The sequence below is a fragment of the Teleopsis dalmanni genome, chromosome X (genome assembly GCF_002237135.1).
Source record: "Teleopsis dalmanni isolate 2A chromosome X, ASM223713v2, whole genome shotgun sequence".
In the NCBI taxonomy this organism is placed as follows: Eukaryota; Metazoa; Arthropoda; class Insecta; order Diptera; family Diopsidae; genus Teleopsis; species Teleopsis dalmanni.
In genome coordinates, this window is record NC_051848.1 from 12381782 (window position 1) to 12409412 (window position 27631).

General features: G+C 32.9%; 1 protein-coding gene across 5 annotated transcripts in view; it reads left to right on the top strand.

The window, feature by feature from the left end:
• Positions 1 to 27631, top strand: part of LOC119662596 (rap1 GTPase-activating protein 1) — a 112959-nt gene that overhangs the window by 13339 nt on the left and 71989 nt on the right. Inside the window, exon 2 of one of the 5 annotated variants that reach the window (XM_038072245.1) lies at positions 346 to 651. The exons of 1 other annotated variant lie outside the window; for it this stretch is intronic. In XM_038072245.1, coding sequence (XP_037928173.1) covers positions 383 to 651 — 269 coding nt within the window. In that variant the 5' untranslated portion in view covers positions 346 to 382. The remainder of the gene's footprint in view (positions 1 to 345; positions 652 to 27631) is intronic. 3 more of the 5 variants (XM_038072246.1, XM_038072247.1, XM_038072248.1) reach the window with 3 other exon arrangements.

Consider the following 27631-nt stretch of genomic DNA (forward strand, 5'->3'; position numbering starts at 1 on the left):
AAAATGTGATAATAGAAAGAGTACTATAAAAATATTGTAATTATCTGATTATCTGACTTTTTTAATTTATACAATATACAAGTTTTATTAAGATGTTTTAATTACCTTTTTAAGAACATTTCTATGCCATCACGATTCCTTCAACTTTAACAATTCAAGATTAGAAGAAAGGTTTTTTTATTAATAAATATCGCAAACTCCTTTCTTGGGAAAAGAAATTCAGATTTTTATTTTTAGATCATACTTATGTAAAAAAATGATTAGTTTGTTGTAATAAAATAAATTATAGAAAAGTATTTAGTTGTGTAAACCCTTTATATTTAATTTTCCCTGCGTTTTTAAAAGAAAAAAATTAGTAAAATACTAACATCACTAGTTCAACATGCTAGAGATACATATGTTGGATCAAGTTGTGAAATCGAAAAATGTTTGCGAAAATTTACAGGAATTATCACCAAAGACTATTAATAAAAATTATAATGTAACGAATACTATAAACTCAACTAAATTAGATATTACCACAACACTACCTTCATCAGCACCTATACATATACAACCACAGCAGCAGTGCTCTGCAATGCCGAATTTACTGGAACGACAAATGACTAACGGCAATATAAAGTCTTCTAGTCAAGGCTCATCGCCATCTGGGTATGTTCAAATTAATATTTTTTGTGGTTAATATTAAGATAAGCTTACCTAAAGTTGTTAATTCAAGTATATGTATTTTTAAGTGTTTTAAGAGAAAAATTACTCACCGCAAATATTTTTTTATATCCAGAAATTACAAAGCCCAATTAATCTTATAATTTGTAAATATCATGGCATGGTTTTTTGACCATCATACCCAACTTGTGTATGTAAGTATATATGTTTAGTGTTGACTAATATGTGGCACTAATTTTAGATGTAGAAACGTGACATTTATTTTGCATAAAACCTCTCTGCAATATATTACGAAGAACATTTATTTTGCTCTCTTTAGGCTTTCACATTAGGTAAAATTGCTGTTGTAAAGTGAAGCTTTATACTCTCTTAGATCGCAGTCTAACCAATTTATGCTCTTTGATTATTACAATGTAAAATCCCTTAAAGTGATTTAAAATTATTGGATATTGCGTAGGTTGCTTTTAGCATAATTTTATGATAAAAAGGCATCAGACATCTTTTATGTTTCTTTGCTTCAGTTACATTTACTATGGAGAATATAGATTTGACTCATTTATGTGGTGAAATGGTAGTAGTGTACCACGTTTGGTAGTCCCACCAAATACATAGCATTATCTTTCCTGTCAGCAATTTCGGGTTTCTTTCATCATTCTGACGAATGCTTTTAAATGTTATTTTTTTTTTTTAAATTCTTGAAGTGAAGAATTACACAGCTTTTATCTTATATATAATACTATGGTATGTATTTTATATAGTTGTTTCATAGCATTTCTTGTCGGAATCGAATTCACTAACGAGTTAATCACAGATTTAAAGGCTTAATACAGGAAGATCAGTGCTTAAAACAGAGTTTGAGCGAATTAGAAAATGAGACGATTCTCTGTGCTTTCAGGACAATAGATTAGAAAGTCTTAAAACGTTCCATTCAAAATGGTATAGTCACTTGATACAACCTTTAATATCCACTCAAGCACTTCTTTCGCTTGATGCCAACATTCTTCAAGAAAAATTTTTCGATGATCAATCTTACTACTTCGATAATCTTACTACTACTACTTCGTTCGATGCATCGAGTTCTTTGATATAGTTATACTCGCTTACTCTTCCCTTTGTTACTGTTTGTTTATATCTATTGCTTTTTATAGCGCTTAATTTACTTTTATTACGAACATTTATTTGATTTAAATGAAAAATTAATTAAACATTTATTGCAATTGTATAATAATTTTATTATTTTAACTAATTTGCCAATATTTAGGCAAGCGCATCAAACTGTGAAGGCGAAACGAGTTGCAGTTCGCCATAAACAGAAAACGAGTTTGTTTTTCCTTTTTGCTTTCTGTTGTTTTCTCAATGAGTTAATAATATTAAATAAAAAGTTGTACACAAGAGTAAACACGATTATTTCGCTTAGTTTATTTTTTTTCTCTACTCTTTTTTTTGCACGTTGTGAAGTCGTTATATCATTCATAAAACGAAACACGGTCTACGGTCTATGGACAAATTGGGCATTAATCCCATTCAAGAAAATCGTTCTGATTCGCTTTGGTATTTACGTTGCTGTCTGTCGGCAGTTTAATTGCCACTAAAAAAAGATATTTGGATCAACTGACAGTGGAAAGTAGACGTAGCACATGTCTTTGGAGACATGACATCAATAATTTCCGGTTTACAATTACTACAGAAATCGGAAGTAAGCACGGTAGCCTTTTAAAAAAGAATCATTCTGTATGTGTTAATGTTTGGGTTCTGTGTTATATTCATATCTCTCCTGATGAAATAAATGTGCTGTTTATATTCGCTTCACTTATGAGTCGACCTGTCTTTAATTTCATGAACCAGGTCGACTTTTCTGAAAATCGAACTCATGTCAGGAAGAGACTAAGAGTTCACCTACCTGAGTTTTTTTATTTTTTCCATATTTGAAAAATTGGAAATTTTAATCGATCGGAATTGAAAGTAATCTATGCAACTAATGAGTATATTGTGAACCTTGTAAAATCGTATTTTTTTCAGAAGATAAAAATAATTTAGTATGTCGTTGCATTAAGCGTATTTGTAATATACAATGTAACTCCCCCTTTTTTATTCATCACCGACCTATTAAGCATCGTGCGTATGTGAAGGCTATATGTATTAGTTTTAAATTCTAACAGGTATTGTAAAAATGTATCTAAAACATTTTGTAAATGTAATAAATGCTTTGATATTTTAATGTTTTATTTTGGTTTTTATAATATATTTTTTCTATAATTTTTTATTGGAATTTTTAGTAACTTGTCTTAAGATACGTTCTTTCCGAAAAATCATCAATAAAATTTATATCTCAGAACATAAAAACAAACATGCGTTTAACATTCTTTCACTTTCATTTAACAATAGATATTACAGTTCATAATTCTGCTTCACACCGAAAAAAATAGATTTCGATTTTGGATCTTATGTTTTTGGTTTTGGTTTTTACCTTGATTTCTTTTTTGTTCTGTTAGCGAAGATAACCAACTTTTTTTGTTTTTTAAATTCCTCAATTAACTTTGCTTCTGGATTTTGGTTTCTTTTTTATTTAAATATCTGAACGCTCTTTATTGCCATTAGCTGAAAGTAATTACTTCGAAGATTGGCCAAAAAATATGTTTGAAGAAAACCTATCAGCTCCACTTAGCATAACAAAAAAAGTTGGCCTAAAAATTTCGAATTAGCCTACTTCGCAAATATGTTTCGAATAACAGACTTCGAATTAGTACATAGTTTCCGCGAAACATTTAAATAGTTAGGTTTTGAGATAAGTGGAACTGATCGCAATAATTAATAAGATAATTCGCGGCTATTAAAGAAAATGGGCCATAATATGACATTTTGGTCAACTAAAAGTATAAATTATTATATGGATTGCAGGCATAGTTTATACTAAGAATAGACGAAGAGAATAGAGAATTTTTTTAATAAAAAAAATCTTATTAATTCAATAATAATATCAGTTGGTAAGTTAATTCATAACAACATGATCTAAACTAAGCCCTTATTTAAAGATTTGTCAAGAAGATTACACTTCATATATAGGCCATTTCGATAGTTTTATGTATGGCTTAGCATTATATATGATTTTAAAAAATTTATATAAAGAAAATTAGGTCGGAAGAATTGATAGGAAATACCATCTTTATAAGCCTACAATATTCGTTGAAAAATATCGTTGTAATGGGAATTTCAATCTTGCAGATTGTTTTAGCGAGTTTACCAACTACAATAACGTTCTTGAGAAGCCTTTCATATGGTCACTACAAAGGTTTGGGGTTTTCGATTGCTTATAAGATTTATGATGGACTTATAATTCTTTATGCTCTCCAGTCTAAAATATTTTGTTTGCATATTTGACAGCACCAAACATAGACACAATGTGTGATAGAAGATTGTATTTTCCACTATGTAGTAAATTATGTGCATGGCAGTATTTCTGCAGAAGAAACTATATAAAACTTTTGAGTTCCTGAAAAATGTGGAGTATCGACTGATTATTAAGAAAATCATTTCATTATTTCTACTCATTGTAAAACTGAATCAATACAAATTGTTATGTCATGGATTTATTTTTCTCTGAAGTGCGGAATCAGTTAATAAGCACAATATGCTCCTAGCGTATAAAAATGATCAAATTTACAAGTGATTTTTTTTTTCGGTATGTAGAAGGATAATGGCTACACACTGTCCAAGGTCCGGTGACCCGGAAGGTAAATGCTCGACTCACACGGACTATAGCCGATTCCCCTTATTCCTAGAGACTTAGTCATATCCTGGGACAACATTAGTATTATTTTGAGTTAAGGTCCATATTAGTCATTTTATACTTTTATCGGTTTGACCTGGTTCTAAGTGATTTCGGGTTATTATATAGAAATGTTGAAAGCATATGAAATGCTTAGCTAAAGACAACTGCTCTGTATATAGTTTGAGGTATTGTTTGTTAATATATCTTACATCCATCTACTATCAATCTACTATCTACTACCATATACTATCAAAAATATTATAACACATAACAGCAAACTTAAAAAGTGCTGTTTGATGTGCATTCCCAAATGGTAATATTCGTACTATTTGAATTTTTAGTGCTGTTTGGCAATTATTTTCTCTATTCTTTTCTCAATTCTTTTGGGTGAGTTTAATATTATTTTCGATCATTTTTCAAATGTTAATTAATTCTCAAGCGTCGAAACGTGGGTTTTTAAATACGATAGTCGTAAGAAGTCAACAACCTTCTTTCTGCTGGTTTAGATAAACTTGATATATAAATAGTAAACTCTCTCTTTTATCTTTCAAACCATTGGCTATCATTCATATGTAATTAATGTTTTTAATATATTTGATTAAGTACGTAGGAATATTTTCCTTACATTCTCTTAAAGAATATATGTATATAGGTATATATTGTGAGACGTTGGGACAGCGCATCGTTCAACAAGTGGCTCCATTGAAGTTAAGGATTAACCGAAGTAAACCACGAAACTATGTCGGTCCTTTTTCGATCTGCGATTCTCGGATGTCGTTATTGAGTTGGAACTGGTGTGGCATCTGTTCGCATTACTACATCAATAATTGTTAATGCGAGCAGTACATTTAGCTTGAGGTTGCCTGCCAAGTGATCACCAACCCAATGATGTCCTAATACAGTCTTCCTCCTACTTGCCAGTGCTGTATATGGCACAATATATGCACCGCTGTCTCCTTTTCTTCTAGACATAGTCTGCAAATGTCTTCCTCAACAAGAGTTATCTTTTTGAGGTGATACTTGAAGTTTTCATGTCAAATAATCAGTGAGGTCAGCTAGCTTAGAGTGCTCCGCGAATAGTTAAGCACTTTTATCGCTTCCCTGGGCAACGGTTTCGGCAACATGAGTTCTTGTATTTGTCTACAAGTGGTCATCTTTCTCTTAAAGAAAGTTTTATTGCGTTTAAAGGTTGAAGGTTTAGTTAAATTTTTATATTACAAATTTTTGTTCGTTTCTAGTAAGAATTCGTTTAAAGAATTTCTTAGATGTTAAGTTATTGTATTACTAAATTCTTCCAGTATTAATCTGTTCGTATTGACTTTTTAATTTCAATTAAGTTAAAAGGGGCAAATTGTGTAGAGAACACTTTCGATTGGCTTGATTTGACTATCCTTGACTTTGTTTCCGACAGTGGTCTTATCGATGGTTTTAATTATTTTCTCTAAAATATGAAATGAAAGGCTTTGCTAATTATTGTTTGGATCGATTTGCTCTTCTCTTTGTGTTTCGCAGATGTCGAAAATGTTTAATTTTGAATATTTCGGTGTTCAACGAAAACAATCAAAACTTTGGTTAATAAGCTTAAATTTGATATGCAAATAAAAATCGTTAGCTAAATACTTGGCATTGTGTCAAACACTATGTGATGTAAATCCCATTTGTTTGGTATAGAAATAAAAAAATATGAAGTATTGATAAATACAAACACTTCAAAGCAAAAATAAAGCTGAAATTAATAATGAATAAATCCGAGAGACATCAATTAAACAATTGCCTTTTTATCTGTGCTTCAGATACAAAAGAAACGCTCAAATAAAAACATAATCGCTTGACAATCGCTTGACAATCGCTTGCGCAGTCGCGCACTGCCAAAGCAGCACTAGTAATAGAAATGAATGGGGAATGTGAGCGAGTGCGGATATAAGGAAATGTCCCAAGTTCACGTATTGTATTGCATTGCTCAATCACTTCACACTCGTATTAATTGTCGTTTTATGGGTAATGCCACCGATATTTATGCAACATGCGTAACCGTTCGAATCTTTACGTGCCTAAAAGACTATCAAGTGGCACTCAAGTGCAGAGCGTGCGAGTGCTCCATATAAAGGGTTGAACAAATGTCGAGGCTTGTTTTGGAGACAAGTTCGATGGGTTTCGATTTGCGATCGTTGCATGAACTATTTTCTAAAAATTACTTAACAGCAATTCTTCTCCATCCGTCATTGCTCTGCAGATTATGTGTGAACATCTGCGAGCATTAGGAAGTCGCTGATGTTATGCGAGTGATATCGAATTTTGAAATGTGAACTCTTGTCTGCATCGTTTTGAGTTATGTCTGCTCCATGATAATTGAATACTTTAAAGATGTAAAATCCAAACGTTTAAAAAATTATTTATTACCAATTTACTTTCGAATGTCGTATATGGACGTACGTTAAACTGTTTGGTCTGCACCATCGCGACAAGTTGAGATGCTGCTTATCAATTTATATTGCTACATAGATATTTATACAATTATTTATAAATTATACAATATATATATTAGAAAATGTGAATGAAATTTTTTGGTTTAATAATTTCTATAAAGATTCCAGCTAAAAACAAAAGTTCACTTCAAAAAACATTTTTGAGTGTAGTTCATTATTCATTATAAATTTTCTCAAAATATATCAATATATGAAACTATGCTAGAGCATGCTTATTACTTTTTTGGATTGTAAAAATATTTTGTAATAAAAAAAAAAAAAACAATTTATTCGAAACATTTCTGTCCAATTCTTCATATAAAGCCTTTGCATTACCGATAAGTTGCTCTATCGTCGTTAAATATTTTTATGCAATTACGTCTACAGTACTTTGTGCTGGTAAATATGTTAAATGGAAAAGTAATTCGTAATGAAACTAAATAAAGTTTGACTTCAACATGGTGGTTAACACTTAACATTGGATAAAATCGGAGCTGAACGGCTGAACGGAAGCAGTTTATCAATGGATACGAAATACCTTATTCTCCTGTGATATTTACTAGTAAGAGATTCAAAAGTCTTTCTAGCTGAGTGAGGAGGGCAAAACTACTTTAGCAACCATTTTCCTATTGACTTTTCTTACGATTTAATATTTAGGGGCTCATTTCCATGATTTCACTCTGGAGAGCATTTTAAGCTTATTCGGCAGTGGCACACAATGCTCCAATAGGCTTAAGTGGATTCTTAGTATCGCGAGTGTAATCAACCTTCTTTATAATTTTTAACTCTCATCACTTTTATACCCAACTCGTATTGCAAAAATAGAAAGTACAAATTATCTTTCTTTTTGTTTGTTCAAAACTTTTATTAACATAATTTTATTTAGATATATAGATACATTTAAAGTACAAGTACAGATTAAAGGATAAAGTACATTTGTATATTTGGGTATACGTTTATTATCACAAAGATATTCATATTATTATTAAAGCAGAAATCTCCCCATTATATAAGAACTACGGTTGCCGTTTAATAATTTTTTTTCTGTGTCAAAATTGGTTCAAAAAAGTGGGATTTCTATGGAAAAATATATACAAAATGTACAGAAGTTATAAAACAGTACAAGTCTTTTTATCCATAACAATTTTATTATTTAAATTATCGGGCTATCTTTTATTGACATTACATACTGCATATCTTTTTTGTCAAATAGTTCTTTGCATTTAAGATCTTAAAATCAATTTCGATCGAAATTTTCTTTTAACTACTGCAGTTGCAAGAGTTTAACTATATCAATACAAAAATGATAATAGTTTTATAGTGCACAGTCTACAATCTATCACAAATCTATAAATAAATTTCATTGAATAATATAATAATATATACAATAAAGTACGCGCTTCAAAAAGGTACCATTTTCTAAAACGAGTACCAGAGTACCATATGGAAAAAAAAATATCAATAATATTCAACTTCTACATCTCTATATCTTTCTTTTTCTCCCATTTTCTATCTCTTGTCTCTTTTTGCCTCTTTTGTTGCTCTCATTTTTGCTCTCTTTCTCTCTTTATTTCTCTCTCCTTTCTCTCTCTGTTTTTTTATCTCTCTCTATATCTATCTCTCTTCTCCTTTAATTTCTTTATTTCACTCCCATTTTATCATATCATATATCCACGGTTGCCACTTGAAAATTTTTTTGTGTACCAAAATTGGTTTAAAAAGGTACCATTTCTGTAAAAAAAGGTCCAAAATTTTTTTGGACCTTTTTGTTTTCTTGTTCTGTGTTTTTTATAGTGTTATAAATGAACAAAATATAAAATAGTGCAAAGTTGCATTTATAAAAAAAATTAATTGGAAATATCCACAATAAAATTGCGTCGTCAAAAATGTACCAGTTTTTGAAAATGAGTACCAAACGAAAAAAAAAAAAAAAATGTACCAATTTTGGTACTAAAGTACCATAAGTGGCAACCGTGCATATATCTCTCTTCTTCTCACTCTTTCTTTATCGCATCATTCTTTCTCTCTCTTCTAATTCACTCTCACTTTTACTCAATCTCATTTTACACTGACTTTTTTTTTGCCTTATCTTTCTTTGACTCGCTATGACTCGCGAGTTTAGTTTTTGTGAACTTCTCTTCCATTCATTTTTGTGGTTTTATATTGCATTTGATCTAATCATTATATTAGCGAATTTTCTTTATTTTTTGCTATGGGAAAGGAACCAATGACGGAATGACCCCATATAGTGCCTTTTTCATATTTTCTAAATTTATCATTTGAAATGCAAAGAATTTGCTAATAGCCTTATATTTCGGTCAAGATATGGTCTAAAATAGTTAAGTAGTTTTTAAAATCTTATTTTATACATCTCAACTTATTATCCAGTATCCTAAATCTAAGAAAATTAAGATATTTTTAACCAACTGTTTTTGGATCTTGAAATGTGTTTATCACATTTGTAGATGATAACTAAAATAGATCACTGTATAAATTTTAACACCCATATTTTATAAAAACATTCATTTTTAATACTTTTTAATCCATATCTAACAGCACTTATTAATTGAATAATAATTAACGAATATCGATATCGGATTAAAATGTAATAATAATTAAAAATGAATAAGAATTGTTGATATGGTCTTCTCTTTATTTATATATAACTTTTTTCCTTTTACTTAATGATCCGTGTATGTCAGAACTCATTGACAAGGAAAGAAGGAAGAAATTAGACAACGCCATATGTGTCGCATTAAATATGTTTTTCGCTTTCACAAAAAGGATAAAAAGTCAAAGGCGCGCATTACATTGCAAGTCACAAGTTTGTGTCGGTCCTTTAATTTAATCCCTTGGGTGTTATCATTTACTAATTTCCAAAAACAAACGGCAAAAAGTTATGTTAATAAAAATGATACCCCAAAATTATTTTCTGAAAAGTAATTATTTTCACTCTTTTTTTTTGATTATTGTTATCTTTTATCTTTTGATGTTTCCGTTAAACCTATAGTTTATTGTATAGTGACAGAATTTATAATTGAAAAAAAATTAACTTTTATTAGAAATACGAGTGTTGATAACAATATATTTCCATATATTCGCTTTATCTTCCTTGCATGCTCTAACAAGGGTAGTGTATGGATTTCTACTAAAACTAACTAACTACTAAAACTGCGGTAAAAGAAATCTATAATTTTATAGGGAACATTGAAAAGTAGTCGAAGTACTTTTTAATTTTCTTCAACAGTACACACGCTTAGTACTCGTAGATAATTTCCAAAGAGCTCGTGTATTTTTCTATTTTAAAGTTCTTTCTACAATATTGATTTCTTAAACGTTCTTGTAGGCTTCATACTCATATTCCGACTGAGTTAAGCAAATTACATATCAAATGGCTACAGAATAATACATATGTATTAACGTAAGACTTTTAAATAAATCATAAAATGTCATATTTAGCTGCATAACTTGAAGTAAAGACCTGCTTTAGTACATCTTTTATGTAGAAAAATAACAATTACTTTGTGAATTTATCTTGAATTTAAAACTGTCGCAACATTATTTTCCGTATCCTTTCATTTGAGAGTTATACAGAGTTTTACTCTACACATATAAACATCAACGTCCCACCACTGAACATACACAATCACACGAGTGAACATACTTCCCCAAACATAGAAGAACGCGCACAACGCGAAAACCAACAACAACAACAGCAACAGCGACAATTCGCATGGAGACATTATTGTGAATTGGCATAATGGAGGCAGATTGTAAGCTCATAAGCTCTTGTCAAATACCACGTTACATAAATAAATAAACAAAAGCATACAAGCACACACACAGGCTTACAAACAAATTAACAAACGACCAAGCAACTTAATATATGCCGGTAGGGTGGGATGGAGGTAGGAACTGACAAAAAAAAAGCTTGGAATTAAGTTGACAGAACACATATGCATATGAGCACATAGGCACATTGGCACAACACCCGCTCCAAAAAGTATACATAACTCTAAATGACAACAACATATACCAGGAGTACTGCTGTATTGCAGTACTGTTCTGCAGTGTTCTGTACCGTTCTGTGCAGTGCTGTGCTGTGCAGTGCTGTGATTGCATTGCACTACCTCTCCCAACCCACCCGAGTGCAATCCAAACCTGAATCCTTTGGTGTGCAGTGATTTCACATACGCATGCAGTCCATACCAAGTTGTTGTTTGAATATTACAAGTATGACATCGCAAGAGGGGTGCAGGCAGATGTGCATGCAGTACTAGGGATGAGCGAAAAAAGGAAATCAAATAGGTTAACGCACTTTCTGATGTTGAAACGAGAAAAAGGTATTCATAAGAGTACATTTAATTGTGCGGAAATTCATCATTTTAATTTTCATTGAGAGTTTTAATATTAATTTCAAAACTTCATTGAAATTTCAACAGAAATTGGCTGCAGTCAAGTCCAAATTCTACAACCGTTCAGGTGAGTATTTTATGGTAGGTCAGGTATATTCTTTCATGTTGAAATCATAAAATTATGAATAATATTAATTTACCCAACCGAAAAGTTTGATGGCTAAATAAATACAATAGAATATGGTATATAGTATATGGTATATGAGATGTGATAATGTAGTGACATGATCGTTGTAGTTTAACAAGTCACCCGGGGACTCCATATAATCATTATCAATTTTTAATTTCAATTTTATTAATTTTCTTAAGAGGTGTTAGTATTTCATTGATTATATAGATTTATTCACTTCCAAATTCTGTTCTATATATAGAAATCGTTATGATGTATTGGAGCAAGGCATACATGCTATAAAGGTGTAATTATTTCCTATATCCATTGGGAATTCCTGGAATACTCCATATACTCATAATCAATTTGTGATTTCGATCCTTGAATTGCCAAATCGAATCTTAATTAGAAGTTAGTATTTTACTGATTATATCGGTGGGTCATGGATTGTTATTGCAATAGTTTCATTTACTTATAAACTTTTGTGTATCGCCATTCTATAAGTATTAATTTTTGCAATTTATTGAACGTGTCTTGGATACTATAATGGCATCATTAGTTCCTTTTTCCATTGCTATTTGATTTCGTGGAATTCCTGGAATACCCCATATACTCATCATCAATTTGTGATTTCGATCTTTATTATTTGCCTTAAGAGGTGTTAGTACATCACTGATTATATCGGTAGACCATAGATTGCTAACGCAATAGTTTTATTTTCTGTAATACTTATTTAGTGGGTCTCTCAATAAAATAAAACTAACAGATATGGAACGTATGACATTCAAAACTACTACAAGTAACTGCCGTATTAATATGGACAATCTTAAAAGTGTCGATGCTTTGAAAAGTAATGTTTATCCGAGCTATTATCTCAAATGTGCCAAAAAACCACCGAAAATTACCCCAATGCGATTCAGTGATCCACTGATCGGTGGAAGAAGTTTGAAAGATTTTGCACGTAATGGCAATATATTGGAAAAATATTTTGTGGAAATCTCACTCCGTTTTATATATACGTTTATTTTTAAATCCAGAAAACACTATATTATCTTAACAGTGCTTTTTAATAAAACCACTGTTTTCTATAACAATTATAACAATAATAAACTATCATATGAGTTACTTTTCATTACAGTCTATCTCGTTCTACTAGTTTAAAATATTTTTACTCCACTTAAAAACTAACGCCAGAATAAGAGATTCAATCCACCAGATGAATAGGACTGTCGTTTGATTACGAACGATTATGAATGATTATTTCAAGTTATATGTGATGAGTCATACTATTCTACATCAACTCAAATAGACAAATATGGTAGATCTCTTTAAATAGACATATTCTAAAAACATAAGCATAAAGTAATCACGTAACTTTGTCACACTCTGAGGCATATTCTATTAAAAAGGCATTAAATCTGATTAATTTTTCATGAAGCTCGTTTCTTGCTATATTAGTATGCCTGGAAATCTAAACTTCTCTTGTCTTGGAACTACTATCAGTTGAGTTTTAACTTAACCTCATGAACCAAACTTAAATTTTGTATTACCAATAATAATGGCTTTTACTATCTGATACATATGTACACTTTCACACTTTCATTTATATGTTGCTTGAAAAGGAGTAAACTATATATAATTACAACCTTAGCCAGGTCTTTTATTCATGAAAAAATCCTTTCTAAAATGATCTGATTCAAGTGCATCAGTCTCGTACATCAGGTGCGATTAGTACTCGGCCTGCTTTTGTTTACATCCATCTTCGAACTAGAATCGTTTGAAATTTTGCATTTCTGTTTCTTTTTTAGAAAAGTTTCCAATAAATATGTCTTATATTTTCAAAATAGTATTTAATGATAGAGACTTAAGTTATTTATTTTTTGGTTTCAATAATAATGGTTATTTGGTGTCCACAAATTTGTACACTGCCTGCATTAGACTTGGCATTTAAACAATAGGATAAACGCTGCATAGACACCAAGGATCAAATAATTCGGGTAAGGGTTGGGATTAATTAGCTGTGCTTATATTGAACACAGAACACAGAACACAGATCACATAAACACAGATGAAAAATAGGATTCCGAATTCGGTTGGTTTTGAACTCTTTTACTTCTTTAATGAAATCAACGCGCTTGTATGAGAATAATAAAATCCAGAGTGAATTATTTTTATGTAATTCCCCTTATTAATTCAAATAAAAATAAAACGTAAATAACAACCTAAAAATTATATGAAAATGTAATAAAATTTATTACAATTTATACGAGCATTGAATATTAATTTGAAGGAAAAAAAATGAATTTGAAAAAAAAACGAACCCCTAGTGTTGAGAACAATGGAATAGAAATAGAGAAAATTCAAATACGCGAGTTAGAACAAAAGGTGAAGTAGGATTTTCCGAATGCAAGCACAGGATAATTTAAAAGTAACAAAAATTAAAAAAAAAAAAAAATTCGAAAGAGAAAAAAGTACATATTCAAAAGTCACGGGGTGACAACACGTCTGCACATTTTAACACTTGAAAAAATTATCTACCCTTCTCGGTCCTCAGGCATTAGCGACACACAACGTCGGCAACGAAATTGAAGAGCGTTAATATTGTAATAAAAATCATTAAAATAATAAATTCAATAAAAATAAAGATAATTATAATAACATACAGCTTTCCATAAATAAAAGTGTAATGAGGACCAACTATTGGGTATGTCATAGGTGTCTTGAAAGAATCGTGAAGAATTAGGTCGTTACCGTTAAAGCTAGTGTTGTATTAAAAAGTGTTTAAGAATTAGTTATTTTATTTTTATAGAACTCACTAAAACTTAACAGTTCGTACTTCACTTTCCACCCTGAATCGCTTCTCATCCAAGCAGCTTTTGATAAGCGCATTTTTTCGAGGGCTTAGTCGAACAAATCATTTCATTAATTTGGAAATAAAAAACACAATTGCTTCTGCGATTTCCGGAATGACAATTTTTGTTGCTTTTGTTGTTTTCATGTAACAAGTTACTACCTACCCTCCCCTCCTAAATTCACATCAATCAAAATGTGCAAACCAAATATGAAATACAAGGGAGGAAACATGAGTTCTGGTTTGGTTTAGTATAAATACAGCTAGCCTACTTTTTCTCTATTTAGTCTGTAACTATTTCTAAATATTTATTTTATTTCCCCCTCCTCTTTCGACTGTTGCAATCTGCGATAGAGCTTTTTTATACAGCGGTTTATGGTTATGGATTTTGAAAACAATATATCTAAGTTATGACTCAATATTCCAGCCGTCCATAAAGGACAGACGGTGTAAGCTAGTTTATTATTATGTGGTGTATGTAGGTGTACATTATGTGTAAAGTTTTCGGAATTTGTAAATAAAAAATCATCATTTAATCAAAATTTTTTTTGTCGTCTTTAAAGGGCACCCTTTCAAGTACTATATAACTATATCAGCGACTGACCCAATAGTCTATAAATTCTTCGTAGACTGGTTATGGTACGAACTTCAACTCCATCAATGATTTATTTTTATTGTTACAATCGACTCCAAATGTCCTCTGAGGTAGGAAACTTAGTTTCGTGAGCAGAAAAAAAATTATATGGGGATATTATGAGAGAGGACGGATATATTCTTTTAGTTGTTTGGTGAAAACTATAGACCAATTTTAGACTTTAGCAATGATCTGTTCACCTTGCTAATTAATAAAACTCTAAAAATTTTCAATGTTAATAAACTTTTATTCAACTTTTTACAGAGAGAAAAATCGGAACGTTCTCCTCAATCAAAACAAAAAACTTAAAAATATTTGAAATTGAATTTTACTTTTTAAATTCAATAAATGCACAGCCAACTGGGTCGCCACAGTACCCCCTCCTAGCGATGGAGTACTAGCAACAACGCGACACCACAACTAAGTCGACAACACCACTCTTAATCCCGAAATTCCGCTAACCTTGCTGGGAAACGCACTACTCTACCAGCTCGTGTCACTTTCGGAATCGGCAACAGGGATTCACGCCTACAATCACCAGAAGTCACTAACTGATCACCATTCAACAACGCTGAAGGCTGACGCGTTTCTGGAACAACCTGTTCAAGATCATCACACGTTAAGTACGCCGCCTTCAACCTATCATTCGAAACAGTCACCTCTCTCCCACGGCAAACAATAACAGACGTCTTCTCACTACGACTCAGCACCTCAAATGGACCTTCGTAAGGCTGCTCAAGTGGAGCTCGAGCACGATCCACTCGAAAAAAACGTGCTTACAATTAATAACGTCACGCGGAACATACACAGATGGATGACAATGTCTTGTTGATTCAACGGATTTAACCTTAGCTAAAGCCCTTCGCAACGCCGACACAAAATCAGTCTCGGACGACTTCTGCTTGAAATCCGAAAGCATCTGCCCTGGAACACAAAGAGGATTTCCAAACAACATCTCTGAAGGACTAGCATTTAGGTCTAATTTCGGTGTCGTTCGCAATCCCAACAACACAAGCGGAAGAGACTGCGTCCAATTACTTGAGGAATGACATCGAATGGCTGCCTTCAATGTTCTATGGAAACGTTCAACCATGCCATTTGCTTGAGGATGATAAGCCGTGGTATGAAAGTGTTTCACTCCAAGCAATCTCGTCAGTTCCCGAAATACAGCAGACTCAAACTGCCGACCCAAATCAGTGGTAATAGCCTGCGGAGAACCAAAACTTGCCACCCAACCGTCGATAAAAGCCGCTGCAACTTCTTCTGCCGTAATGCCCGACAGAGGCACAGCAACAGGCCACCGAGAAAAACGATCGACGCAAGTCAAACAATAACGCTTCCCCTGAGACAAAGGCAATGGACCCACAATGTCAACATGAACATGCTGGAACCGACTATCAATATCAGCAAACGAACCAATTGGTGTTTTAGTATGCCGCTGAATCTTGGACTTCTGACACGCAATGCAACTACGCACAAACACAGCTACATCCTTAACCAAACCAAGCCAAACATACCTAGCCTGCACCAATTTCCGCGTTGCTCGAATACCAGGATGAGCCAAACCGTGGAGTTTTGAGAGTACCAGCTGCCGACAGTTTGCGGGAACAAAAGGACGAACACGACTGCCTGACACATCACAGTACAGTTCAATACTCGAATCCGGCAATCTCAACTTCTTCAACCCAACACCATCTTCAGACTGGCTCTTCAGCTGAGCGAGCAACTCTGCATCAGTCTTCTGCCCCTCAGCAATTAACTCAATAACATTTGCCTCCAACTGAACCGTAGCAACCCGAGACAAAGAGTCAGCCACCGTATTATCTGCACCAGCCAGATGACGAATATCAGTGCAATACTGACTAATAAACTCCAGCTGTCTTGCACGACGAGGAGATGCCTTCTCACTTATTTGCCTGAACGCAAACGTTAAAGGTTTGTGATCCGTAAAAATGACGAAATCACGTCCCTCTAATGCATACTTAAAATGCTGGACAGCTTGATAGATAGCAGTCAACTCACGATCATAAGCACTATACTTAGTCTGCGCTGGACTCAAACCTTTTGAATAAAATGCCAATGGCTGAGTCACACCTTTCACTACTTGTTGGAGAACAGCACCCACCGCAACGTCTGAAGCATCAGTCGTGAGCGTCAATTGTGCATCCAGAGCCATGAAGTTAAGCAACGTAGCTTGGGCAAGATCATTCTTGCAAGCCTCAAAAACCTCTACATCTTCTGGAGTCCAAGAAATTACCGACTTATCATTCTTGCGGTTACCTGGTGTAAGATGAAACAACCGCTGCTGATTCTGCACAGCGTTACGCAGAAACGGCCGATAAAAGTTCACCATGCCTAAGAATTGTCTAAGCTGTTTAACCGTTGCTGGCAGAGGAAAATCACGAACAGCTTGAACCTTACTCTCCGGAGGACGTAAACCCTTTGCACTAATAACGTGCCCAAGGAACTCGATCTCGGAACAGCCGAACTTACACTTGGCAAAATTCACAGTCAAACCAGTTTCTCTAAGTCGATCTAAAACCAGTCGCAAATGCATTCTGTGTTCTGCTTCATCTTTTGACGCAATTAAAATATCGTCGATGTACGCAAAAACGAAATTAAGATCACCTAGAGTCTCATTCATAAAACGCTGAAACGTCTGGGCAGCATTACGGAGACCGAAAGTCATAAAGCGAAACTCGAACAGGCCAAACGGAGTTGTAATAGCTGTCTTCGGAATGTCTGCCAGTGCAAGCGGTATCTGATGATACGCTTTCTGCAAATCTATCTTCGAAAACATAGTTTTACCATGAAGAATACTCGTCACATCATGAATGAACGGAATCGGATACCGATCAGGTTTAGTTTGCGCGTTGAGCATGCGATAATCGCCACACGGTCTCCAACTTCCATCGCCTTTGCGAACCATGTGAAGTGGACTTGCCCAACAGCTTTTCGAAGGTTGACAAATCCCTGTCTGGACTAAAAATTGGAATTCCTTCTTGGCTTCTTCAAGTTTGGCTCCAACTAAACGTCGGGGACGAGCAAATGACGGCGCACCAAATGTCTCGATGCAATGTTCAACCTTAGTAACTAAACCCATCCGATTTGCACTCATAATGCCTAAATCACGGTATTCATTAACCAGCTCAGCATAAGCTGAAACTGAACCACACACACGCACAGTATCTTCTTGAGACACAGCAGCCTTACCCTTCATCATCAAAGTCGTCTTCGAATCAACTAACCGCTTCCTTTTCAAATCCACTAACAAGTCATAGTGATTAAGGAAGTCGGCTCCAACAATAGGACAGCTAACATCCGCAATCACGAACGTCCACGGGAAATCTCTACGCAAACCCAAAGACAAAAGCAGTCGACGCTCGCCAAATGTTTGAATAGGCGTACCATTAGCGGCATATAAATTAACTGACGCAACACTGTTAGCCCTTTGCTTCCAACGACAGAACGACTTCGGTAAAACTGATATGTCCGCACCAGTATCAATGAGAAAAACGGTCGACGTGGCGGGATCTTTAATACTAAGTCGAGCTATACGAACACTAACCCCTTCTCGGCTCGACGACGTAGAAGGAGTGCCTAGTTTTTTGACTGATGAGAGCTTGCCACAAAACTACAGGGCTGCCGACAAGCATTAGCTCTATCACCAAACCTTTCGTGATACCAGCACCAATCTGGATGACTTCCTGGTCGGGAACGAGTTCGCCTACGTCTCCTCAATGACGATCGACTTTGCACCGACTCACTACGACGTAAATCCAAACGACTCAGACGCTGTTCGATTTGCTCAAGCCTTCGTAAAATCACAGCATTCTCAGAATAGGCTGGACAATCAGAGGCTGACGCTACAGCTATCTGTTGAAAATCACCCGCCTCACAAATACGATCTGCTAATTTCGCCAGTTCTGCTAGTGCCACGTTCGATGCCTGCAGAATAGCGCGCACTTGTGGTGGCAAACGCTTCAGCCAAAGAGACTTAAGGAACTCATCGCTCACCTTGTCTTTAGCTAACGCTGTCAACTCCGTTAGCAACTGTGTTGGGCGTCTATCACCAAGTTCAACTTCTGACAACAACCGTTGAATCTTCCGCTGCTCGCTCTCACTGTACCGCTCTATGATGCAAGCCTTTAAATTAGCGTATCTTCCAGTTTCAGGAGGATGAAGCACTGCATCACTTACATCGGCGATAACACTTGACTCAATCGCTGCTACAACCGTGTTGAATTGTGTGATGTCACTCGTAATGGCAGCTACTGCGAATTGCGCCTCGATCTGAGCAAACCAAATCTCCGGTCGCTCGTGCCAAAACGGTGGCACCTTCACTGCTACACGGTTTACGACACTTCCACTATCAGAAGCCATTACTACACCTTCGTCTGCAACTGACATCACAGCTCGATAATTAGATATTTAGCTCAGAAGTTAATATTTCTAAATTTAAACTTTTTCGAAATCACGTCGGGGTCACCAATTTAGCAATGATCTGTTCACCTTGCTAATTAATAAAACTCTAAAAATTTTCAATGTTAATAAACTTTTATTCAACTTTTTACAGAGAGAAAAATCGGAACGTTCTCCTCAATCAAAACAAAAAACTTAAAAATATTTGAAATTGAATTTTACTTTTTAAATTCAATAAATGCACAGCCAACTGGGTCGCCACAAGACTATAATTTCAAAAACAGCTTTTGGCATCATAACACAGTACTGTGCTACCAACTTACAGAAAAAAATTGTGAAGGTGCCTTATACGCGCGCTCTCAAATTTCGAACAATTTCTACATGAAATATAGTTAGTAAATAGAGAATTTTATAAATTAAATATGTGTTCACATCAAATTGAAAGAGTTTAACAGAAACTATTAAAACCAAATAGATATGGAAATATCACCATATTACTGCGATTCCTATCGAATTATTTATAAAGTCATTGTTGTTTGTGTTTCAACTTGGGGCTGGCTCCATTGGTTCCTTTGAAGTTTTGAGATTGGAAGAGTTTAGCAAAAGATTAATGAAAATAAGGATGTTGTAAATTGAATTCAGTGTATATATGAGGGTTCAAATTGTTATGTTGACTAAACTTGTGGATCCGAGCAATGCATCTTAAACTATAAAGGATTTTAATCTAATTTCTTTCCAAGCCTCCAACCTGCGAACACGTTTGGTATTTTGGTATAAATATTTCTGTTATATTCTTGTTATAGAATATATATAATATGTTCCTATATAATATCGGATACATTTAAATTATTTTATTACGAATATTAAAAAATACGGTTCTATGTATAGTGTGTCAAATGTGAATGGAAATTAAATTTACAAGTTCTTCACTCTCTATCTCTATGAAATCGTTTTGTATATCCTTTCATGTGATCTGCTTACAGGTCCCAGCGGGTTACAACTACAAGAAGACAATGATATATCATTATCGAGAAATTGGCAAAAATTATATTTATTGTATAATTTTGCACATAAAAACATAATGCGCTATTGCACAACTTAAAATAGTGATGAATAGGATAATAAAAAATATATACTACATATATGTTTTATCGTACTAGTATGAATCGTAATGATTGATAAGTTTATGTATTGACAGGTAGTAACTGATTGGGATTATCGTAATAACAATTTAATAACGGATATCATTCCCTTGCATTCTAAGTTCTCAGCGGCCGTCTAAAATCAGTTTTTGTGTTAAGAAACATTGATCATAACATATAAAATCATTATGTGTCGTACCGTGAGATTGAGGCTACATTAAACACTGGTTCCATCAGTATTACATATTATATGATCATTTATTATATGACCGTGAAAAATACTTATTCTTGTGAGACCCTACTTAATTTGTTTCAAGTTTAAACAAATACTCTTATGTTTTGCTGCAAAAAATACTCAAGAAATACATTTCCGGCGCATCAAATGACGTATATAACAAAGTCAAACAGGTGATACTTCATAGATTTGTAAGTATGAGCTTGAAATTAAACAGCAATCGACCATAGGGTTGTTCGATGATAGACCAGTCCCAACAAAAGTTGTCTGCACTTGAAGTACTACGCAATAATTGGTGATACTGATCTGTATTGTGATAATGTTACAGATAGGTGAATGTAGAATTGTCAGTTGGGTTGCCATTCCACAATTTGATGTTTGACAGAAGTTTTCAGAAAAATGAGAAAAATCAGTAACCAAAAAGTAATAATACTCCGAATTTACTTTGCAAGATCCCTCACATCGATTTAAAAACTGAAATTTTTTCACCACTAAAACATCAAATCAATAGATCATCTGTCGTACAGTTCTAATTCTGGCTACTTTTATTTCCGCACCGGGAACTTAATTTCATCCGAAATAAAAAAATCTTATAACAAATGGTTCGAACGCATGCAAAAGTGTGAGGATCATGGAGAAAAACATTTTAAAAAATTATAAAGTTATTTTTAATGACAAATTACTAAATAAGAAGTAAGTTTCTTTCTAGCAGCACTGGCATAGCGAGCATAATTAAAACGCAATGCACCATACTTTTTTTGCATCCTCCATGGATATTTATTAATATAATACATATATTTAGCATATTAGTCTATTTGGCGGCCTTTGCGAGTGACACTTAAAACATGATAGAGTCTCTACTCTCACTTATTACACCACTAATTAGTACAGATAAACCATAGCTAAAAGTCCATAGTTATACGTGTTTAACAGTACTCCTAACACACATATCAGTATAATGCGCAGATAACCGGACTGCAGATAAACCCTAAGAAATTCCTCCGGTATCAATTAAAGCTATACGTTTGGGGATAGTTTCTTCTTCGGGGGTATACGAGTAGAGTACGTTTCGATACGATTTATCAATAAGATACTATCATTTAGCGCTCAAACAAAATAAAGGCACGGTTTCAATTTTACAGTTGACAGTTGATTTTAATAAAAACTACATTTGTTTTAAATTACTTTTTCAATGTTTCAATTTTTGAATTACATTATATGTATCTTAATATAGTTTAGTTTTTGACATTTCAGCTTTTATAGTAATAAATTTTTATTTGCTAGTCAGCAATAACAACTAGACACGCTAAACTAGTTTTTTATAATAAAAAGTAAACTATCAACTTTAAACCTTAATATATCTAGAGAAATATAATCATTGTAACAAGTTAAACTATCAATTTTAAAACTTGATATATGGAGAGAAATGTAATCACTGTAACAAGTTAAACTATCAATTTTAAAACTTGATATATCGAGAGAAATGTATGTATTGCAATAACTAAACTATCAACTTTAAACTTGTACATATTGAGAGAAATTATTGTAACAAGTTAGACTATCAATTTTAAACCGTGTTATATCGAGTTAAATGTGATCATTGTAACAAGTTAAGTTATAAGTTTTAAACCTTATTATATCTAGAGAAATGTAAACATTATAAAAAGTTAACTATCAGGTTTAAATCTTGATATATCGAGTAGTAAGCTATATCAACATACATTGTAGTGGAAAATTGGTTGACAAGTCAATGTAATTTATAATTTAAAACGATATATAATATATAAAACTTTAATTTAAATTATAAATTAAATTTAACATTTAATACACAAATGTATGAAGTTGATCAAATTTTAGAAACAATAATAGACTTTTAGGGTTATCAGGTATTTGGACTTATATCAAAGCCATTTGTTTCTCAAGGCTACAAAGTGCCATTCTTCCCTCTTAACTGAAGTCACAACAATGAAAACAATAATTATACGCGATAATTTGTTGATTATAAATGATTTGTAATAAAACAAACTGTGTGAAGAACCGTACAAACACTTCGGCAATGCCAAATGTAGTTCTTCTTCTGGCAAATAGTTTCAATTATTTCTAATATCTCTTAATAGGTATTCTTCTTCCATGCTGTACTGTATCTTTCTATCAAAAAAGGACCAACAGAGGACAATTAAATAATTCCCTTCGAACTCGCAAGTCAAGTGTTTGCGTCTGCGCATGTTTCCTTGGTAGCTGATCCCTGTCATACTTGCATGCGCTACACTCTTCGGTATGAAGATCACGTTCGAGGCCATAATGTTTGTTGTGTTGCTGTTTGTTGGTTTGAAGAGAACTAGAGAACTGACGTGCAAGAAGATTGAGAGGCGACGAGAAAAATTTAATTTAGTATTGAAAAAGTAGTCTTAGTGGAGGGTTGGAGTTGCGCATTCGCTTAGTTCGCTTAGTTCGCTGAATTTGTACCGCAAAACGAAAGAACGACGTAGAAGTCGAACGTTAGTAACGGCAAAAAAATAAATGTGAAGCGAGAACTCAATAACAAAGAAACCGTCCCTTTAAATGATGAAAAATTAAGATAATTAATATATGATAACTTAGAAAACCAAAATCCTAATTTTGGCATAAAAACAAAAACAAAACAAAAAAAAGAACAAAACATAAAAGGATTTGTGTGAGATTTGCTTAGTTGCCCGGAAATTGCAACGTCAATGTGTTTTTCTTTTGTATCTCGGATTTTCAGTGTTTGTGGTGTTTGTGTTGTTAGTTTCGAGTACGGAATAAAGTGTTCAGAATTGATTTGAAATTTGTAATTTGAAATAAAATCAGTGGAAGGACAGGATCAGGACAAGCGAGAATCATTTACGTATTCGGTACCTGCTACATGCAATAACAGTGTTCCCTTACTTTATACTCCTTCAGCTTCTTCCTCTTCTTGTGAATTTCAGTAATTACTTATGTACATGCCACTAGTGAAGAGTGAAAATATTATCATAATAAAGCCATTGAAAAATCAAAAGAAAATCTCTAAAGTGAAGAAAAAAATGAAGTACACAAGTCACGTCGTCCCGAAGGAGTCCTACACATTTGTGGCCCGCAAAAGATACATGAAGAAGTTGCTGTACGTAGACAAATTCTTACCTAAATAATATAAAAAGAAAAAAATAACAACAAAATATTCTATGCTATTTAAATTTATTTTATTTACTATGTCAACTATATTCTTCTCATGTGGAAGGAACTATTCTCCTTAAGAGTAGGAGCAGGAGCAGTAAAATGCAGATTTCAGACTTACCTTAAGTGTTCCAAAGTGTTCTGTCAGATCGTGTTTATAATTGTGGAAAGGTGTTATCCTTGCCAAGCACAAAGCAAATTTTGCATGCCACTTGATTACGCCCCAAATTATGCAGTTTGTAGCGCGGGGAAGGACGTTTCATAATTTATGAATTCAACAAAATTTGCATTCATAACAAGCAAAACACAAAACACAAAACAAAAAACACAGAACAACAATTATTAAAGCAAAAAATAAACAACAAAAATATGCAAATTTTTTTTTTATGTCCTGTTTTTTGTGTTTTTGTCCTATATCCCCTTGTAGTCGCTGTAGTCCTTGTAGTCCTTATAGGATTGCTCAGATTCGCTGATCGTGTGCCACGAAATGAAAAAACGAATCCATTAATGTCGCTGGCATTTATTTATTAGGTCAGGAGGGATGCCATAAATTTAATAAAATGAAAATTTGCAAAATATTTGCAAAATAAAAAGGACTAACCAAACAGGATTTGCACGCCTAGAGCCCAGTAGATACGTGCTACGTAATCAGTAGATACGTGTGCCAAACCATAAATTAAAATAATTTTATGTATTAATTAAGTTTTTTTTTTTTTATATAGTTTTCTCATTTGGTTAGAGTTTTAAATGAAATCAATGCATCATTCGTTATTATCCTTGTGCACTTTTGGTTATACAAAAAAAAAAAAAACAAAAAACAAAACAAAAAAAATGATTGCTGTAATGTAATGAACTGAAATTAAAAATTTGCAAAATTCATCCTTCTGCATACTGAGATTCGCAGTACGTTTTAGGAAGACCACAAATATCGAGCTTCACCCCTTTTTCACTTCGTACATTGTTTGAGTAGATGAGTACCTCTGATGAGTGTTACGTCGGTCGTGCACCCCATACATGTCCTTCGCACCCTTTCGGACTTCGACTCCGTGCTTTTGCAAACTGCTCCGTATTGCAAGAGTCGTCTGCGTTTCAGAAAATGTCAAAATTAGTTGCAGTTTGCAAGGATTTTGAATGGTTATCAGTGATTTGGAACAGTGTTTAGTCGTTTTCGCTTAAATAGAGCCGCCTGTGATTTTTTACATCACACTATTTGTTATATGATCCTCATAGCTGATAATATATATTTACTTACATTTATTCCTAGTTTATGAATTTCATAACCCATAATGAATGGTTCATGCCATAACACATATTATTATTGTGGTGTAGAAGTCAGCGACAACATCAGGTTTGATTAGATTGTGAAGAGGATTTCATTTAATATACGTAAGTATATTTGATGACATTTCAATCATAAACTGATTATCATGTTACATAAATTCAGAATGGACATATGTAATGCACATGGGTTCTCCATAAAGGAAATTAAAACCTATAACTCTCCTCGGTATTTAATTGTAGAGTGTATTATAATTATTATTGATATGGAATGTGGCACTGAGACGATCAGGTCTATTGTGCCCCCTTCTGGGTTTAGGGTAAATCTCTAAATCCTGTTGCTTCGATAAAAAGTAGTGTAGAACCTACTTTAAAAAGTTTTATTGTCTCTTCCGTATGGGTAAACACTCCTAGGAGTCTATTCCGTATGTGCATTAGCGAAGAACATATGTGGCTGACTTTTCATTTTCTTCACATAATCCACAGTTTGCATTCATCTATCCACTAGTTTGGTAAGGTGGTATTTTAGTTTACAGAGTCCTGTTAACATTCCTGTGTTGATTCTAAATTTTTCTTTTGATAAGTCCATACAATGTTAGTGTTTCTTATTATTATCGGTACCAAATGTTAATGTAGTGTTGTTACTATTTCATTGGCGAACAAAAATAAGTTATGTTGTTATTATAATATCTATAGTTCTTTAAATATTCTTCTTAATTTTGGAATAGTACTTAAAAATTAAGTTTAAGTACTATTATATTAATAGGTAGCCTTTATATATTAACAACATTTCTATAACGAGCGTATTCAGATGTTGTGATATTACTTCAAATTATTTCCTGTAATAAAATGTATACATTAAAAAAGTGACGCTCTCATATCTTTTCCTAATAAAATATTGATATTGTTCTAGTAAATACCTATTGCAATATTACCAAATAAACGATAGTCTTTACATAAAGTTTCAAGCTTTTTTAATTAATAAAAGAAGAAACATTAATATCTATGAGATCTATTTAATTATCATTAAAAAAAATCTCTTTATATAGATTCGGGCTTTGTTAGCGAATATTAAAATAAAGATATGAGATTTATTTGTATTATTCTAATAGGAAGTCCCATAATTTAACCTGAATTGATAAAAGTGATCAACAAATTTTACAATATTTTTTGATTCAAGACTATAGACCGTATGTAATCTATTGCACTATCTCAAGATAGAGTCTCAAATTCAACCTGAAGAGAATAAAGTTTTTTTTAAAACTATTTTGAAGAACACCATGACATACGAGATCTATGCACTATCCTAAAAAGAGGCGTACTCATTTAGACTAAGAAATTTTCCAGAATTTCGGTTGCAGAACCAAATGAGCTGTTTGTTTTTGTATCCAAAAAATAGTTTATTTGAATCTATAGTTTAATAAACATAATAATGTGATCTGTATTCACATCATCAATTAAATGTGCATGTACGGTATTAACTGTTGATTACTGTCTTCCGAACTGATTTAAATGGAAAGGTCCTTCGCCCTGCTAATATAACAATATAATAATTCTTAACTACCGAAATACGTTTTGATAGATCTGTTATAACGAAAACAAGTGAATAGTAAATAGTAAGTAAGTATAGTAAATAACTGAATAGTAAATAGGAAGTCTTTCTAAGTCATGCATAGTTCCTCATATAATATATTACAACTGTTGTTGAGGAGTTCTGGACTTAGACTCAGAGAAAAATGTGATGAAAGTGAAAGAATATGATTGTTATGTATTATGATATTCTTATGTCTAACAGTCGTATGGACGATCCATTCAAAAGTTTTTAAATTTTTCTATTAAATATTTTTTCTGATATTGTTTTTTTCTGATTTTTTAACAAGATCGCATTTATTTATGTAATTAAATACATGCGGGTATATATTATGGATTTATTTTTGAATTTTTATGTTTTCAACTGTAATTCTTATACCAAAAAAAAAAAAAAAAGACAAAGAGTACTTATTTTTTTAATATAAATCTTTTTTCTATTGACCATTAATAGAAACGCAGTTGTGTCTCCATAAAAATAGAATGTTGTAGATTTTGCATGAAGTAAGCTTAGACAATTTCTTTTAGTACATGGACGGAAGATAGCCATTATGTATTTCCGGCAATGTTTTTGATGAATTAATTACTGAAGCTCAAGCCAAAATTATTACAAAAAAGAATTACATAATTTGTGGCCAACACGTTTACAGCTCTGCCTAAAATTTTCGACTTCCTCCAAAACTTTATGACGAAAAATTTCTATATTGAGAAAGTTGTAAACATTTTACTTTATGAAAAAAAAATTCTATGAAGTACTTAAAAGTCGTTCGCTTTATATAGGATATTATATTATTTCTAAGAAGAAAGTAACATTAAAAGCTTCAGTATCTATAAACAGTCTTTAGCATCTCTAATGTTGACTCTTACTCATAGGTATTTACTCA